Source organism: Anabrus simplex, chromosome 3 (assembly GCF_040414725.1).
Source record: "Anabrus simplex isolate iqAnaSimp1 chromosome 3, ASM4041472v1, whole genome shotgun sequence".
NCBI lineage: Eukaryota > Metazoa > Arthropoda > Insecta > Orthoptera > Tettigoniidae > Anabrus > Anabrus simplex.
The window spans coordinates 222,879,994-222,900,676 of NC_090267.1; the positions used below are offsets into that span (position 1 = coordinate 222,879,994).

A 20,683-nucleotide genomic window follows, 5' to 3' on the forward strand; every position below is an offset into this window, starting at 1 on the left:
TCCTGAAGTCCATATTTTCCATTCTTTCATTCCATTTCTTCTTTCCAGACCTATTTATACTCTGAAGCATTTTTGAGACTGCTGCATAAAAACAAGGAGAATATATTTTTTGCTAACTAAGGTGACCCAGGTTTTAAAGTGGTGTGGTATAGCCAACAAAACAGGTTTTCGTCAGAACACTTTGGCAGGTAGTTAGAGCAATTAGGTCATGAGCGGACGCCTGGATGAACTTCAAGCATTACAAAATGCAAAGATCAAGTTGCAAGAAAGTTACGCATTTATAATGCTATAGCAGTAGTTGATTGCACTCCTCAAGTGGGTGGGGTGATATAATACATCCATGGTATTCCTTGCTTGTCATAGGTGGTGACTAAAAGGGGGCCCCAGCAGCTCCTAATTTGGTAGCGAGGATGGGTGAACGTGAGGCCCTAATTGACCAAGTGTTGTATTGTTTCAACTTACTGGTGCCAGACTCCTTACTTTCATCTATCCTATCTAACCTCCCTTGGTCAAGTCTTGCTCCTTTCCAACCCTGAAGGTATTAGGTTTGTGAGGCCTAGGGAGTTTTTCATTTTCATGTCCTATGTGGTGCTTACTTTTCTTTTGATGATGCCTTAATAGGGATGTAGGCGGAGAAAGTTCACACCAGATAGAGATCGTGTAGTACTGGGTAAGCACAAGATGACCTTCTCCCAGTCAGCTACGAGGAATATAAGATTGTGACCAAGTTTTCTAAGCTGAGGTAAATTATCTTTTCTCTAATTTTACTCCAAGACTATATTAATGAATTGTATAGGTATATCCCCTAGTATATAATGGAAAATGTTCAGCATTTAAGCGTTAAACAGCTGCAAAATGAGCTACGAACCAGAGGCGGTAAAACTAGCGGAAGGAAGAATTAAAACAGCAGTAATTACAAAATTCTAACACGCTTTACTATCCAAATAATGAATAGGAGTCAGCACGCCTTCTCCTAAAGATTACAATTACTTGAGTATTGTACATTGATAAATATATAAATATAACTCCACAAGACTTAAATCATAAATAGAAACTGCAGATGGAGCCTTAAGCTTCCCAGTGCCGATTCCTTCGAAGATTTGACCTTCAGCCATAAGGTGAAGATCACTATCACAAATGTGCATTCGATGGATTATTTCATATTTAGAAAATCAGAAATAGATGGAGCACCTGTTTCCAACTACAGATCAAATCATTGTGTGATGCTGGATACAGACTTTTCACTGAAAAGTTTGTTTTGTTTATAAAATGTTTATTTCAATACGATGAAATTCTAATATGCAATGCTGTGAGATCTGAGTACATAAAACATAAGACCTTTAATGTGAAGCTTATTTTATGAGTACCTGGTGACATTATAGGAGGGGAATGTGAATGTGTTGCTGACACAGGCCCCAAGGCTTGTTCTAAGCATATTGCTGCTGTAAGCTATGCATTAGAGCACTTCTCCAAGGCTGGTATTATTTAGTGTTCAGAAACATGCCCCACAATTTACAAATTTTTACGATCCCCCTACCAAACGGTTGAGGCCAGTTCGCCCTATGAAAGTTGAATGTTTGCCCTTAGAACAATTTTTCCAGGAACCCTGCCATGATGTTAGGCCATTGTCAGGAGTTAATCAGGTTGGATATCAGCAACATGTTGAAGGTACTGTGAAAAAGTTCCCAGCATAAGCTTGCTTTTTCTCTTCTCTCAAAAAAGAACAAACCAGCTGCTTTGATGCTATTCATGATCACCATTATGGTGTGGATCCATGTGCGACTCAAGCTAAAAATCTTGTTAGAGTCAATGATGAGGAAAGGAAGAAAATTTAGAAAAATACTAGGCAACAATCCCAGCAAAGTCTATGGTTTTTTAAATTTTTTATACAAGTTGCTTTACGTAGAATGCTAAATGGTTTGTTTTGTCACCTATTCAATACATATAAAAGCCATGGAAAACCATCTTCAGGCCATATTGATAATTCCAATGATCACAAGCATGAAGGTGGACTTTCCACCTAATCAATACTATTATTTATTGTGAGGTACTTAAAACATTTTACATTACAGTACCAGTTTCGACCCTATGTGTGGGTCATCTTCAGCTGCTGAAGAACCTTGGTCTTTTTTAAATTAACATATAATAGTAAAACATTACTTATTCTAGTTTTAGATGACTAATTCTAAGTTATATTGATATGTTGTGGTGTTAAAATGTGCTTGGGTGAGAAATGTAAAAGTCTACAATTGTTCAACAGTTCATTATGATGTTACTGATCTTTATGTTCAATCACACACACATTCTTTTGATTTCTGTATTACATGTTAAGTACTCTTATTTTTAAATTTTAAAAACATTTTATTTCTAATTTAAATAGTACTACGTTTTTATAAAACTTGCATCAGTAGGAAGTCTATGTTTTCTAAAAGTTTTATAATAAAGTATCACAAGTCTTGATGTTTTTAGCATGCTTTGACTTCTACAATAAAACAGGTGCAAGTTGTGTGTTTGTTTTTGTATATGTTGTGGTTTTCCGTGGTTTCCCATTTTCACACCAGGCAAATGCTAGGGCTGTACCTTAATTAAGGCCATGCCGCTTCCTTCCCACTCCTAGGTCTTTCCTATCCCATCGTCGCCATTAGACCTATCTGTGTCAGTGCGAAGTAAAACAAATAACAAAAAGAAAGGTTCTATCTTAAATTCGTCCTAACAGGATTTAAGTTTATCCTTTAAGTTTATCCTTATAGAATTTGAATTGTGACTTAAGTTCATCTTCACTGCATCATCCTGACTAGTTTTAAGTTCACGGAGCTCATTTAAAAGGGTCTGGAAGCCAGACAATAACACCAGTCATCATTTTCCAACTCAAATCTTGACGACAACTACTACTACTTCTTCTTCTTCTTTTGATTATCATCATCATCACCATCATCACCACCACACCCTGAGACCTTCACAAATTGTATCAACTAGTATGTTTTCTCTGCCTGAACTCAAGTGGAATATTTTTACAGTAATAAGGCTGGTATTGAGAAGAAAATCACTGAAATGGCAATATGGAAGTCATGTAAGGCTGGATGCTATTTATCATTTCCAATTACATGCATATCCATTAACATGCACTTTAACCTTAAGTTACTCATACCTGTTTGTCCTTCAGAATACTCCACAAGTGTTTAGGAGTTTCTGCATCTCCAGTAACAATAGGATCTGCAGGCCGAAGGCTCCAAACAGAAAGACCTACAAACATAGAACGATTCAAAGATTTTTTCTTAACTGATCCACTTAAGTAATATAAGCTATTTTTGAATAGGCTAATTAGTAATTGTTACAGAATAGCTTAGACTAGTGTGGGTTCATAGTAGTAAATATATTATAAAGTCAGATAGCTTCTACATGATAATAAATCATTGTAGATTTACTGTTATTGGCAAGTACTACCCTATAATATTTATTCAAAATCTTTGATGGTGTCCACCTTTTTAATACAATTTATTTTTCTTTACAAAGAGAATCTTTACATTAACATCAATTTGGTTATTGGGCATCATCAGCCAGTTTCTTGACTCAAAATCTTCAAATTACAACCAGAATTCTGATTCTTCTTCTTTTATGACCACATAGGATCACTTTAGTCAGTCCATCGTTCAGGTCTCCTTGAAGGGATTATTTGGGCTTTGCGGTTCTCCCAGTACTTCTTCAGACGCTCCGCCGATCTTCGTGCCCTTTCCTTGGTTAATTATAATATTTTAAAATTTTTTAAAACTATTTAGTTCATGTTATTTTAAAATTTCTTATTTAACAATATATAAAAGTACCCATTTGATTAGAATAACTACTTGTGTGAAGAAGAATGCATTGAGACAATGTTAATCCTTAAACAAAAGTTCTGGGATACACAAACTTAGTATGAATTTAACACTGTTGAATCACTTGGGTAGTTATTTAAATTCAGTCTTTTTGTCTATTAATATGATGGTTCCTCCTTGGTCACGTATTCTTGATGATACACTTTAATGTTTATGTTCGAAAACTTTTTTATTAAGGTGTTCTAACTGCTCCACTTCTGTCAACTCTTATTGAGAGAACATACGTAAAATGGATATCCCTATATATGCTGTCAGTTTGAATTTGTAAATAGTCAATTAAAGCGACCTATTTGATTCTGCATTCTTTGTCTAGACAAGCAAGCCATGAGAGACGAAAAGGGGGTAAGTGATAGATTCCAACGCCATTCACTTTTAATTTAACAAAATTCATTCCCAATAGTAAAATTTACTTTTTTCTTATCATTACAGACACTCGATTCAACTCCGTTCTTCATATTGAAGTTCCTGAAATCATCATTTATATGAACACATTGAGTAGTCCCCTGTTCGACTCTCTCCAACAACAAGCGGCTCACTACTTTAACAACAAAACATCTATAAACAACGTGACAAAAAAAATTATGTGCTCATTTTACTCGCATAAATTTGAATTTACAGAGGTGACACGGGATCGACAACATGACAGTTAAAATCAACAATGATTCTAAAGTTGTTCTTTTTTTTCTTTTTCTTTTTTTTTTTTTTTAAACGGTTACGAAAGGCGATAGACTCTCCCCTTTACTATTTAACTCTGCTCTTGAGAAAGTTGTCAGAGAGTGGCAAAAAGCAGGTACAACATGTCACCGACTAGGACCAAAAATTAAGGGTATTGATATAGACTGTCTAGCATCTGCTGATGATATGGTACTAATTGCCAAAGAAATTTCTGATGCAGACTGCTATACTGGAAGATCAAGCAGCAAAAATTGGACTTCAAATCTCATATGAAAAAATATATTTATGACAAATATCGAAACTACTCCACCTGAACTTACCACTGATATGAATAAAATTGCAAAAGTAAAGGAATTTAAGTACTTAGGTGAATGGAACACTGAAAATGGCTATGAATGGCATAATAGCTTCAAGAATTCAGAAAATGGAAATTGCTTTTCAACACACAAAGAATGTTTATAACAAAAAATGCTTGTCCTGGAACAGTAAAATTCATCATTACGTAACAGTGATCAAACCTTAAACTCTTTATGCTTCAGAAACGCTCAACTTTAGTCATAAAAATGTAAAGAACAATTCGAGATTACAGGAAGAAAAATCACGAGGAAAAATCTTAGGGCCAAGAATTAAAAATGGAAAACATTACCTCAAACCCAACTTGGTATATTAAAAAATATCTAAATTTATTGATACAATAAGACTGCAATGAATTCAATTTATAAGCCATTTGGAAAGAATGAATAACTACAAAATTACTTTTCAATTACACATTTTTTTAAAATTAAATGTACAAGATCAAAATGGTATAAGCAAGTAGAGATAAGACCACACTGAATTAGGATCACCAAATCTGCAGGATAGAAATGTAATCAGGAAAGTTGTCCACACAAAGAGATTTGAGGAAGATGAGAAGAAACCAACACGATGTACTTGGTCAGAGGAATAGCAATTACAACAATCTATGAAAATGAAGAATTACTGGGCAAGGAGGAAAGCTCAACAAAAGTTGATTCAGCGTGGTCCTAAGTGACCCATTCACACAGAAAAAAAGAAGAAGAAGAATGGGTAATTAAATATTTCCCTCTTTGGACCCTTGATACTGCTATGCCACATGCCTAGTGCACATTCTGGCTGTTTTTGAACTTTTATACTAAATTTTGAGAAATTCTGCTGAGCCCTTTTCCCATGAAGTCATAACAAACAAACAAACAAACAAACAAACAAACAAACAAACATACTAAAATTGAACTGAACTTACATTTGTATTTTGTTAACCTAATCTGAGATTAAAATTATATACGAGGCAAAAATTTGAATTGTACACACAAAATCATTAATTTTCTTTCATCAGTGCCTAGTACTATCCAATCCTGAGGTCATAGGTGCTTGCAACACAAGCTAAATACTGTAGTAGTAAATGATTTTTATTTTTTTTATTTTAAAGATATCACTGGTATAAATATCATACACATGGGACGAAAGCATCAGTAGTTTGCCTTACACAACATACATCCATACATCTTTATTATACACTGATGAGCAAATGGATTAGGGATAACTGATGTTTTAACGGAATGCCGCAGTAGTCGGCCCGGAGAACGTAACAGTATTAATATCTCAACTACAGATACTGAACACTTTAATTCTCTAAAATAGACTTTTTATTTTAATCAAATTGTTATAATTTTATTGTCTTATTGTAATGTACTGATGACAACTCGAAACGCTTGAAACATGTCTACAATGTTGATGTAACTTGTATCAATCTCAGAGAATGAATTATATAGTCTTATAAATAAAGTTGTTCATGTCTGTTTGTCTGTTTGTTTGTTCCACCATCACGTCAAAACAGCTGCATAGATCTCAACCAAACTTCATATTTAGAGTATACTCACCCCGGGGAAGGTTTCGATATGCATATCATTTTAAAATCTTTGAAAAGACGGGGGTTTTATAGGAAAACCCCAACGGTTTTATTTTCTCTTATACTATTATAGGCAAAATAACGAATTTGTCGTATAAGGACGAGACAAAGCTCAATTTAATCCCCTTGACGTAAGAACAAAACTCGGTAAGCCCTAGGGGCCCGAAAACCATGTTTTAAGGCCCTAAAACCAACCGTTACGGAGATATTGACACCACACTACCCCTGCTCTATGAATCGGATAAAGAAATGAACTGCCGTAACCATGGCAACGTCAGCTCCAGGATTCCAGAGCAGTGAGATTATGTATGTACGTTTGGGCATAGTTGCCAACCAAAATTGGTACAAATAAGGCTTAATATCTGGAAAAAATATACTGTTGTGTAAGGCACTCATAGGACTTCTTTGGGCGGGGATGGAAAGGGGGTGAAGTACGAGTATAAAAATATTACTATATATAGAAATAGAAGTGTGTGTGTGTAAATGACACATCTCCTCCTAAACCACTGGAGCAATTTCAACCAAACTTGGTACACGTATTACTTACTATCGGGAGACGATCACTGTGGGGGGTAAGCCATCCCTAGCGCCCTTCAGGGAGAGGGTCGGGGGGGGGGGGGTTAGTTACAATAATAATCGAGAATAGTGTCGAATTCATAGTTTTCGGGGTCACTGAGTTGAAAAGTAATACACTAGAATTTTTTTAAGTCCAGCCCCCTTTTAGGTGGGGAGCAAAGGGGAGGTGAGATATAGAAATAATTAAAAACAGTTTCGAATCCATAGATTTCAGGGTCTCTGAGATGAATAGTATTACTCCGGATTTTTTGCAAGTCCAAGTGGGGAGCGAAGGGGGTGAGATATAAAATTAATCGAAAAACTACATATAAGAATATTATCTTCTTCTTCTTACTGTATATAAAAATTGATGTATGTGTGTGTGTGGGTGTGTAAATGACACATCTCCTCCTAAACCACTGGAGCAATTTCACCAAACTTGGTACACTTATCAATTAGTATCAGGAGACAAACCGCGTGAGGGTAAGACACCCCTAGCACTCTTATGGGCAGGGGGCAAGGGGCGTGGTATAAAAGTAATCTAGAATATTATCGAATCCATAGTTTTCATGGTAGCTGAAATAATTAGTGACACTCCAAATTTTTTAAAATTCATGTTCAGCCCCCTTTGGGGTGTGGGTGGGGGGAGTGAGATATAAAAATATCGAAAACAGTGTTGAATCTACAGTTTTCTGGGTCACTGAGATGAATGGTGACAATCCAGATTTTATATCTCTTAGTGGTGGAGGGCGGGAGGGGGAAAGTCTCATTGACAGTTGAAATCCTGTACATCGTATCTATAGTGCGACGGCTAAATACATATAGTTATCACATTAATTTTTGACAGGATCAAATACTTCCCAGTCGATTCGAGCCTCCATAAGGACGAAGTTTTACTCGAAAATTAAATAATCTAAAACTTGAAATCAAACACATCTAAATAATTTTAAAACTACATAACAGATCATAACATATCAATCTGCAAGTCAAAAAGGAATTCTATAAAAATTCACATCACACATAACTAACTGGTAATGCAAATCTTAAAGGTAAATATTCAGAAACTATCCGGGCAACGCCGGGTATTACAGCTAGTATTGAATAAGTGGATAAATCAAGTTTTTTCAAATTTGTAATAATTGCATTTTATTTTTTCCTGCATCTAGTGCAGCAAGTGAAATAAATTTTAGTGCTGCTGGAAATCTGTTGTTTGATAGAAGAAGCTCTTTTGACCCAGACAGAGTCAATGATATTTTATCTAAACACAACAACAATGTGCAACTGATTTTGTTTGCAGCTAGAAAGAATACCATTGGTTTTTTTATTTCATAGAAAAACATCATTTAATGAGGGAATTACATTTAGGTCTGAAACAATGAGACAAGTTCATATTTAATTTTCACTGATGTAACAACTGAAATGTAAATGAATCTAAAACACTACATATAACAATAAAATCTATAACCCAACAAACATAAATCGTTATTTATTTTTCCTGTTCTCACTTGTTTTTCTGACATACGTACGTACGCTAAAGTATACATCGGCCAAACATGCCGGTCCATTGGTACCCATATCAAAGAACATGAATGCAATATTCGTCTCAACCAACCTGACAAATCGGCAATAGCTGAGCATGCTCTATCGTCGGGTCATGATGTCATGTTCCAAGATGCTCGAGCTCTTACCCGCACTAGACACTACAGGTCCAGGATTATACGAGAAGCTGTGGAAATATGTAGAAATCCTATCAATTTCAACAGGAACACCGGCTATCAATTAAGTAATACCTGGTTGCCAGCCATAAAGAATTTACGTAGGTAGTTCCCTTCCCTGTCCCTTCACTACTGTTATTTTGTCCCAGTGTTTTCCAAATTCGTACATTCCTTGTCGCCAGATGTTTCATTCCAGGCTTATGTCTATGTCTTACACCTGTCATATGTTACGCTAACACGTTATGTGAACTGCTTAGTCTGATTGTGATCGTTCGGTGAGCTTCCGCTTCAAACGCTAGCGTTGTGCCACATCCTGGGGTCCATCTGGTGGTGAATGAACGTACCATTTCCACTTCTACTTCTGTTATAACGTTCCAAATTCAAAAGTGTCGTTGTTTAAGAAGCCTTTCTCGTGGACAGTCAAGAATTCTTCCGAGGACGCAGAGCACAGTTTTCTGTGAAACGTTAAGAATTTCACCTTATTTTCTTGACACGGCACAAGCCCAAAAGCCTATACAATATCATGTCTATAAAACAATCATATATGTTACGGAATTATCGTGGTGGACAGAGGTGAAAGAAGGTGCGGGCATGAATGCGTCAACAGAAGGTAATCAGAAGATTAATTTAAAACTTTAAAACTAAAGTTATATTTCTTTTTTTTTTTCTTTCCAAAGTTAGATTTTACAATTTCAGGTACCAAAATTTCCTTACAAGGTAGGTGACAACGTTTAGAAAATCATGACAATCAATGAATGACAAATAAGCAAACTTGAGCTTGCAGCTCCATAATTACCAATGTTGCATGAGCACAACTGCTCCCATTAACAAACAGTGAAGGAGACGGGTCTCCCAAGTTCTTTTACATCAAAATCAGAGCATCATTGCTCTACAAGTTAATCTAGGAGACTACTCCTGAATCTTATGACATTACAGCCTTCCAAAGGCACCATTCAACAGTTACACTACTAGAAAGATCAATTTGCTCTATGAAACTTAGGAATCTATTTCCAGAAATTTCCAGGCCTATCAAAGGCACAACCTACATTTTAGAATTCAATCCCGGTACAATATACATTATTTACAGGAAAGGTAACAAGGTATAATCTATACATATTTCCCATTTACACATCCTTTCATTCCCTGATTCATTCTTCCACATATTCACATATATTTTCTCACCACATGTGCTTCCTAACATATGTGCTCAACAGTCTACCTCTTTACATAAAAGAAATGAGACAGGGGTATCAAGTACCCATTCCGGTAGCCTTTGTGAAAAACAACAGGTTAAGTTACTGGCCCAAAAATCAAAATGGAGAGGAGGCAGACATTTGCGCTCCTTGAAAATGAAATGAAAGTTAAAACCCTATTTGGACTTATGGCCCGAAGTTACAGAGGCTAAGCTATACTACTGAGGTGAATAGATGGAGAGAATATTTAAATTACAAGGATTACAAACTAAAAAAGGTTACAAAATCACAGTCACCTCAAAATCAAGTTGATAGAGAACCCGAGAGGGTATCACACTCTCTATTTCCTGATTTCAGCTAAGTTCTTTTCACTAGTTTGAAATTTACACTTCAGAAAATTAAAGTTACATAGTTTTAAAGATCGGAAACCTTGCCCTCGAGCTAGCTTTCAAAGACTATCACTTAGTAAAACCAGGACTGCCATTACCTTGAGCTGATGAACTACTCGACAATGGGCAAAGCACCCCCGCCTCCCTTTACAATCACGAACACTAGACTGGAGCAAAGAATAAGACCACCTGCTTGAAAATGTGCCAGCTTTTATACCTGAAAGGAAGGTTCTAGAGAGTTCTGGGCTAAGGCCCGAAACCCTCCCAATTCTTATTGGATAATTAAATAAATACTAGACATAGTTTGATTGGCTGAAAAAATATACAAAATTTTCTATTGGCCCCCATCTTAAATTAGCGGGAAGAGATCGAAGTGTTGTCAACTACAAAAACAAAAAATAATCAACTCAGTGTAGTAAACCTTAAAATAAAAAAATGACTTAACAATTTTAATAATTCCTCTTCGCACCAGAGGGCATAACATCCATTTTTTAGTAGAGACATCTGTAGAGAAAAGTCCAAACAACTTGTATGAAATGTTGCGAACTTCATATATCAGATGGCATTCTCCAAGGCGCTTCTTTCGAGTGAACGGGGCGGGTGTACCTCCCGGTACAATATACATTATTTACAGGAAAGGTAACAAGGTATAATCTATACATATTTCCCATTTACACATCCTTTCATTCCCTGATTCATTCTTCCACATATTCACATATATTTTCTCACCACATGTGCTTCCTAACATAATATTTAACTATATTTATTTTTTTGCATTTAATGTTGGTGGAGAGGTCGTTCCAAAGCCGCGCTGAACGAGCATAGAAACCTAGTTTGTAGCACTCAGTTTGTGCAAAGGAGGGTATAAGATGGAAGAGCTGTAGGATAAGGAGAGTTGAGGGAATCTTGAAAGGTGAATGGCCCTTTTGAGGGATTTGTGCAAGAAGGAAACGTTGCTTTGTTTGCACAAGGAAGCGATTGACGGGAGGGAAGATAGGCAGCTGTTCTTGTTCATTAGTTGTTCAGTGCAACGTTGGATTCCTTCTAGTTTGTGCAGGTTAGCACTAGTAATAAGATACTTTGCAGGTAGACCATAGGTTAGTATAGGTCTCAATAATGTCAAGCAAGCCATCCGTATCGAAACCGTTAAATACCACGTTATTAGACATGTCAGGAAGCCTAGAAAAATATATATGCCATTTTCCGCATCAATTGAAGAAATATTTGTTTGCAAATATAATTTTATGCTCTGTCCAAGATACGAATAACGCTGTGCGAGTTCAAAGGCTGGAGCTCTAATTATGCGTAAGGAGAGAGAAGAGCTCTGAATACAGCCTGACCTTGGTATTACCATCCCTATCGAGCAAGGGAGCTGACGATATGATGCTAAGCTTAAAATGCTGCCAGTGTCAGAAGGCATGGCTAAGTTACAGGGTTTCAATATAAGAACTGTATATTACTATCATTTCCCTTCCTATTTCCTGGAAACCAACACACAGATTTTGCGGGCTCAATAATAATAATAATAATAATAATAATAATAATAATAATAATTAGGGAGCAGATTTTTATGTAATTACATATTTTTTTGTGTAAGTTTTAACGCAAGTTACGAAGTTCATTATTCCTATTGTGCATCCACAAGTGCAAAAACTGAATCTTATTTCACATAAAAACACATATTTTCACATTTTTTAAATGTAAATACATAGTTTAAGAAAATCTATAATAAGCACATGAATCGCCAATATTTGTTGATCAATAAAATTTAAAATGCTTCTGTGTTATAAAACAATGCTCATATTTTCATTTTACGATTACGGTATTGTTTTTAACAGTGTATTTAACATAATGTATCTGAATGTTTCAGCTATTTATGGACTTCCCTCCATAAGTTCTAAAACTTGCTGGTCACTGGCTACGTCGTTACATTTAGACAGCGATTTGATTTGCTGCACAAGATGTTTCCTTGCATGATGTTATTCCAACTCTTTATGAGTCAGCCCTCTTGGGTTTTGTTTCTAGAATATCAGCGAAAGGCAATCACGGAGAGATAAGGTGACGTAATTCTGTTACGACATGGGAGACTCTGAAGAATATTGCCCCACCATTAGGTAGTGGAATTTCATCACTCCTAAGAGTAAGGTTAGCTGTTCGAGTCCATATATCATTCCCGTGGTCGTGTGATTTTGTATGGATTTATAAGAAATATTTCCTTCAGTATCCGCTGCTATTCTTTTTATTGAAACAGTGATTCACCATAAATGCGTGTGTCGTAACCCGCAAAATAATGCCAAAAGAGAAGTCGAGTACAAGGTCGTGTCTTCAACAATATGTAGTGGAATTTAAAAGCATTTTCACTACCGATGGAAAAGTATTATTTTGCCAACCGTGTGGTAAAACAGTACGTGCAGATCAACGTTCTCAAGTAATCCAGCATTTGTCTGGAAATAAGCATACTGCGGCTGCTTCGCGTGTGCATTCGCGACAATTACTAATACCTGAACCACCTACTTCAAATGCAGGCCCATCTAAATAGTCCCAGTATTATTTAGATGTGTGCAGAGCATTTGTTTGCGCCGATATTGCTCTTGGTAAAATAAATAATCCAGGACTGAGAAATTTCCTAACAAGGTACATTAATTTTGAGCCTCCAGACGAATCCACATTAAGGAAAAACTATCTCCCAAAATGTTACGAAGAAACTTTACAGAGAATTCGGGCAGTATGTGATAGCGAAAAACTGTGGGTGAGCATTGACAAAACCACTGATTCAAGTGGCAGAAAAGTAGGAAATGTTGTAGTTGGTGTGTTGAAGAATGACAAAACTGCTTGCGAACATTCTTATTTGGTAGCGTGTAAAGAAATGCTTGCTGCAAACCATGTCACTGTAGCTAGGTTATTCAATGAAGCCATGCACTTACTTTGGCCAAAAGGTATAACATACGACCATGTATTGCTTTTCCTTACTGACAGTGCAGCTTACATGAAAAAGGCAGCCAAAGGCCTTTCTGTGAGCTTTCCGAAAATGATACACGTAACTTGCGTTGTTCATGCTCCGCACAGGTTATGTGAAACTGTGCGGGCTCAGTATCCTCAAGTCGATAAATTAGTGTCTAATGGCAAAAAAGTCTTTGTAAAAGCACCCTCAAGAATCGATCCCTTTAAAGAGAAAAACCCGGATCTTGCGCTTCCTCCTCTGCCTATTGTTACGCGGTGGGGTACCTCGCTTAGCGCTGTGGTATACTACGCAGACAATTTCGAAAATTTTGCATCCGCTGTGAATGTGCTAGATAAAAACGACGCGTCGTCAACTGAATTTCTTCAAGAGATACTAAAAGACAGCTCTTTGAAAAATGATTTGGCATTTATATCTGCCAATCTTAGCTTCTTGTGTAAAGCTATAGACATACTTGAAAAATCCACTAACCTGTTGTCCGAAACAGTGAAGGAAGTGCACGCTGTTGAAAATAAATTAGATTCACTCCTGGCTTCGCAGGTACAGGGACTGTTAAAGGTCAAATATCAAATTTTTTTCAGGAAAAACAGAGGATTTCAAACAATGTGCCAAATTTCTAATGTATTATAGGGTGCTCATGTTGGCAAAATTGATGGCGTTATTCTTGGTGACATTCCTCTCTTTAACTATACACGTCTGACTTCCTGTGATTTTTCGCAGTATAAGGCGTTCTTTAGAGATAATCGGCATGCATTTGTGATGGACAATTTGGAGATGACCTTTGTTGTTCACTGCAATTCTGAGACTACTTCTAGCAACTAATATTCCAGCGTGTGATGGGTGAGTACAAACTGGTACTATTTTTTCAAAGATGATAGGTTGCTTTTGCCATATTTAAACAAATCATTACCTTTAAAAAATAACCATTCATAATATCTACACTGGAATATCAAAAATTAATGTACCATACAGCACGTTTCCATACACAGACATCATTTTGCCTTAAGGAGCACGTTTGGTAGCACCATATTCTAGTACAAAACATTATACTTATTTACTTCTTGAGCGCGAGTAGTTATGTGATATTTAAAGGAAAATAATTTCAATTTTTTAATCACATATTTTAAAGTTTTTCAGCACACAAAAAAAATTAAATATTTTTCACATTTTTAGCACATAAAAATCCGCTCCCTAATAATAATAATAATAATAATAATAATAATAATAATAATAATAATAAAATAGAAGTTCACTGGAAGAGATCGTGTGTAGTGGAGCTCCGCGATCTTAACATCTTTACTCGTGTTCTGTGTAGTGTTAGTGGGTATCAGGGAGTATTTGAGCATTTAATTGGTGTGGTGGTTGTGTGAACCTGTTATCGTAAGAGTCTAGAGCTTGTTTAATTGATTTGAGGGCATAATTTTATTTCATTTTATTGCCCTAAGTGCCTCCATGCTGGATTTTGCTACAATTGCTCCATAGATAAATTACTAAGACGTTATTTTGGTTGCTAACCTTGCCCTAACAACCACACACTCGCTAAATTTTCTTGGTCTTCATAGATACTACCAACTAGATATATAACTCCACTCTTCCATTGAGGCATTTCAAAGGCAACAGATCTTTGCCTACTGCTGGGAGCAATCTTGGTGGTCTGCGATAATACATTAATAAACTTGAGAGAAAAACGGTCAACGGCTTCCGAGGCGGATGAAGATGGTTTACATCATCCAACGGCAAGGAAGGCAGAAGAACCACTCTGGGGAAGATGGGTCTCCATTGTAAGCCTGCGAAGGGAACCAGTCTAAGGGAGAAAACCCTAAATAAACCTACCGAGCTCACAACCTCAGTAGTAACTCGATCAAGGGGTTTAACCTCTGGTGTCCTAAGACAATTTTCAACTAAAGCATGGAGGACAAACTCACCGAAGTAACTACCCCAGGTGGTATCAAATCCACCTCCGCCTTAGGCGGTGTTAGTAGGCCTTCAGATTCTCGGGAGGCCATACCAACATGCTTTGAGGACGAGTCGGAGCATCCTGGAACTACTAGCAATAAGATCCGATATAAGGAACAGAACTATTTCGCCACATTGAACATCAACTCACTACTTAAGCTAGGCAAACTGAAGCATTTAACAGACACTTTGACTCACCACAAGATACTACTCGCAGCAATACAGGAAACCAGGTATACAGATGAGCATGCCTTTGATTCGCAGGGGTACCGTATTTTTAAGGGAAAAGTAGGGCACAGCAGAATGAAGAATGTGCCACACCTGGGGACTGGGTTCATTGTAAGCCATAAGATACTGGACTCAGTAATTGACTTCAACTTGCCCAACAGTCGAGTATCCCTTCTAACCTTCCGGTGCACAAACAAGATATACACTGCAGTAAATGTTCATGCACCTATCACTGAAGACAATAAACGTAACCCTGAAAGTACCGACAAATTTTGGGAAGAACTAGAGGACATTATCAGCAAAGTCCCAGAGCGTCATACACTCATTTTACTCGACGACTTCAATGCACAGTTAGGGAAAGAGCACAAATTTAGAGACATTGTTGGAGAATACCCAGCTCACTTACGAACAAATAGAAATGGGGAGCGTCTAGTGGGACTCTATAAAGCCTTCAACCTGGTAATGAAGTCAACGGCCTTTAAGAGACTACCAAAGAAACAGAAGACCTGGACGTCACCCAACAACCTCTTAGGAGAATTTCAGATAGATCATGTTGCAATTGCAAGGAAAGCTCATAGAGAAATCCAGAATGTAAGAGTGTTAAGAGGAGCAAATTTGGACTCCGACCACTACCTCTCCAAAATAAAGCTGAAATTTCTACCTAGGAACACCAAAGGAACCAAGTCAGTTAAACTTACTAAGTTTGATTTAGAAAAACTTGCAACTTGCAAACATTTTACAGAGAAAATGGAAAGAATAGAATTCAGAGACTGGGATGAATTGAGAGAAAATCTAGTTAAAGTAGCAACAGAGACTGCGCCATTACTAAAACAGAAGAAACATGCCTGGTGGACAGCTAGATGTGAAGAAGCGATAATGCAGGGGCAGATGGCCTGGTTAAAGTGGAACTCACAAAAGACACAAGACAACAGAGTGAAGTTCTTAGAGCAACGGAAGATAACTGCCAATATCATCAGACAAGTGAAACAGTAATTCACAAAAACCAATTGACACAGATGGATGATGACTTCAAGAGGAACAACACCAGAAACTTTTACAGAGGCTTTAAACGGAACCTTAGTCACTACAGTCCACCCAGTCTCCATTTCCGTGGACCAGATGGGAAGATAGTCTATAATGACTCTGACAATTGCCACTTTCTTGCCAAGTACTTCGAGGATCTCCTTAATTGTGAATCACCTGATACCTTTTTTACTTACCAAGATAACATCAAGCAACCAAACTCGCAACCACCATCCAAAGAAGAAGTAATACAAATCATCCAGTCTCTGAAAAACAACAAAGCATCCAGAGAAGATTCAATAGTAGCTGAACTTTGGAAGCAGGCTGGAGACAAGACTGTAAGCAAATTGACAGAAATTCTACAAAACATCTGGGAGACCGAAACATTACCTAGTGACTGGACCACTGCATTGATTCATCCCTTGCACAAGAAAGGAGACTTGACTGACATCAATAATTATCGAGTAATCTCATTGGTACCTGTCACATACAAAATTTTCTCTAAAGCCTTTTTAAATACAGTCGAACCTCAACTAGACCCACAATTAGGAGAGTACCAGGCAGGATTTAGAAAAGGACGCTCTTGTACAGAACAGATACTCAATCTTCAATCAGTATTACATCAAGCAAAAATGGCCGGTAAGAAATACGCTGTCATTTTTGTCGACTTTACAAAGGCGTATGACTCAGTAGATAGACCTACTCTTATGAAGATTTTGCAGGAACTAGGACTAGATGAGAAGACCCACAACCCAATCAAACAGACTTTAAGCAACACCAGGTCATGAGTAAAGTTCAGATGAACCATATCAGAAAGTTTAGAAATTAAATCAGGAGTGAGACAGGGAGATGGTTTGTCCCCTCTCCTCTTTAACTGTGCCCTGGAAAAGGTAATAAGAGAGTGGCGAAAGGAATTAGCTAGAAAGGAGATTCCAAGTGGCATTTATCTGGGACATAAGCGCAATGAGCTCAATGTTGACTGTCTAGATTTACCGATGACCTGGCCATTATATCTAATTCAATAAAAACTTCAGTGAAACAATTAAATGTTCTCAGACAACAAGCAACAAAGGTTGGGCTACCTGTATATCTTGAAAAACACAATTCATCATGAACATCGGTGAATCTCCTTGTACGTTGCATCCGGAACAGGGAGAGATCAGGAAAACCAACAGGTTTAAGTACTTGGGAGAATAGTTGGAATCTAATCTCACTGAAGGAACAGCTTTGTCAACTCGAGTTAACACGCTTGAAATGGCCTACCAACTGACGCAGAATACCTATAATAAAAAGTGTCTCTCTCTCTAATACTAAGATGAAGCACTACCGGACAGTCATCCGCCCTGAAGCCTTACATGCTTCAGAATGTTTAACACTCAACAGGAAGGGACTTATGGAAAAACTTCAAATCCAGGAAAGAAAGATAATGAGGAAGATACTGGGGCCAGTCAAGGAAGGTGACAGTTATAGAAGACGGCCTAACCAAGAGCTCTCTACAAGTACTGTGAAAGAACAATGAATGTAGCAAGAAAGAGATGCCTAGCATTCTATGGGCACATCTATAGGATGCATCCGACCAGGTTGACCAACCAGATTCTCAGCTACTGGCAAAATAGGAAGACCAAGTCACCATGGTTGATAGAAGTGGATAAAGATCTACAGGAACCAGGAATAACAGAAGGAAACTTAAAGGATCGGACAAGATACTTAAACATAAGGAGTTCCAGGACAGACTACCAATGAAGAAGACTGGCGCCCTTTGGACAAAGGAGAGGAAGGAGCAACACAGCCTGAGGATACGCAACTACTGGGCAAACATCAAAGCGCATTCCAAAATGTAATAGTTGAATGTCGTGGTCCTTAGCTGGCCTATACAAAATAATAATCATGATGATGATGATGATGATGATGATGATGATGATGATAATAATAATAATAATAATAATGAAAATTCGTCACAAGCCCTGAAAAACTACATAAGAAGGATTGATAAACTCCGCATAATTTGCAGTATCTAATGATGTAAAAATGTGATTTATTTCTCGACACATTCTTAATGATGCTACTTAAGACAGCATTGCAGTGATAAAGACCAGATGGCCTTTGGGGGTTTCCCTAACTCAGAGTTGGGAGTCCCCATCACCCACACTACGTGCGCCTAAAATCCAAAGGATGCAGTCATAATTACTGTGGAGCACACGATTTAACTTGAATGAAAACAGTTCAGTAGATAGAGGGTGTAAAGAGCTAAAAATTGAGCATCCATTCAACTCTGGAAGATGACTGCTAACAGAGTGAATATGTACAAGTGGGAGAGCATTCTCTTTTCAAAGCGAACTCCACTAGTTGACTATATTAGGCGTTTCACCCTACACATTTCATCTTATTCTATGTCATGGTTTGTGTAGTTCACATCGTACTACAGATCAAGTGCTTCTTTGTGCACATATCTACAGTCATTGTGTAATAAGTGTGTGTGATCTTGACATCAATTACGTGTGATCAGTACTCCTCTTGTGATGGAGTTAACAGAAGATATTATTGTGATATTCTCATCATCATCATCATCATCATCATCATCATCATCATCATCATCATCATTTCCCTTTATCCAGCTGTAGCCGGGTAGGGGCAAATATGGTTCCTCTCCACTTTCTTCGGTCTTTCCACCACTCCTCTTCCAACACTGTGTCCCAGTCCAGGTTTCTTTCTATAATGCTGCGTTGGATGGTATCCTTCCATCTCAATCGCGGTCGTCCACGGCCTCTCCTTCCTTGAATTTGCATTTCCATCACCTTTTTTGGCATTCTTTCGTCGCTCATTTGCTTTATGTGCCCAAACCATCTTAGTTGGCTCTTCTCTATTCTATCATTCATTTTTTCCACTCCAATTTCTTCCCGGATTTTCTCATTCCTTATTTTGTCTCTTCTACTCTTCTGTATCATACTCCTCAAGAATTTCATTTCGGCTGCCTGTATTCAACTCTCATCCTTCTTTGTCATTGTCCAAGTTTCTGCTCCGTAAGTTGTTATGGGTACGTAATACATCTTGTACATAGTATCCTTTGCTTCCATTGGCACATCTTTGTCCCATAACATATTTCTTACACTATGATAGAAACAACTTCCAGCTTGAATCCTTTTACTAATCTCAGCATCCAGTCAAGCATTCTCCATTAATTCACTCCCCAGGTATTTAAACGTTTCCACTACTTCCAGGGACTTGTCTGCAAGTCTAATCTGACCTTTCCCTTCTTTCTCCCCTCTAGTCATAACAAGAGTTTTACTCTTTTCTACACTTATTTTCAATCCACATTCTTCAATCTTCCCATTCACCACATTCAACTGTTCTTGAACCTTCCTGTCGTCTTCTCCCCAAATCACAATAACATCATGTTCATTTCTCTTCCTCCATATGCTGCTTTTGCCATTCTCATGATGTCATCCATTACTATTGTAAACAGGATTGGTGATAGAACACTTCCCTGTCTCAGCCCACTAGTTATTTTGAACCAACTTGTCCTGCCAACTTGTGTTTGCACGCAACTACAACATTCCTTATACAATGCCATGATCATTTTTATTAATACCTGTCCAATTCTTTTTTGCACCAGACTGTTCCAAACTTTCGTCCTAGGGACACTGTCATATGCCTTTTCAATATCAATGAATGTCATCACCATATCATTCCCGTACTCCCAATGCTTTTCCATTAGTTGTCTGATAATGAAAATGGGCTCTATTGTTGACCTTCCACTTCTGAAACCAAACTGATTTTCCTGTATCTGCTTCTCAACCCTCAACCTTATTCTACTTTCCAGTATCCTTTCCATTATCTTAGCAACATGGGATATTAGAGTAATTCCCCTGTAGTTCTTCAAAACTTTCTTATCACCTTTCTTGAAAATTGGGATGATTATTCCTTTTTGCCAATCCTCAGGGACCTCCTTATTCTCCCAGACATTCCTGAGAATCCGATATGTCCACTGCAGGCCTACAGCTCCAGCTGCCTTTATCATCTCCACTCAAATTTCATCTATTCCAGCAGTTTTTCCATTTTTCATCTTTCTTACTGCCATTTCAATTTCATTCATTGTAATTTCTTTATCCATTTCTTCGTCAACTAATTGCCTTTCCTGGTCGTCCATTGAATGACTGTCATCCGTTCTTATGTTCAGCAGCTTCTGAAAATACT

General features: G+C 37.4%; 1 protein-coding gene across 1 annotated transcript in view; it reads right to left on the reverse strand.

The window, feature by feature from the left end:
- htt (huntingtin) overlaps positions 1-20,683 on the reverse strand; it is a 900,697-nt gene that overhangs the window by 488,558 nt on the left and 391,456 nt on the right. Inside the window, exon 17 of the mRNA XM_067142878.2 lies at positions 3,149-3,243. Within this exon, the coding sequence (XP_066998979.2) occupies positions 3,149-3,243 (95 nt within the window). The remainder of the gene's footprint in view (positions 1-3,148; positions 3,244-20,683) is intronic.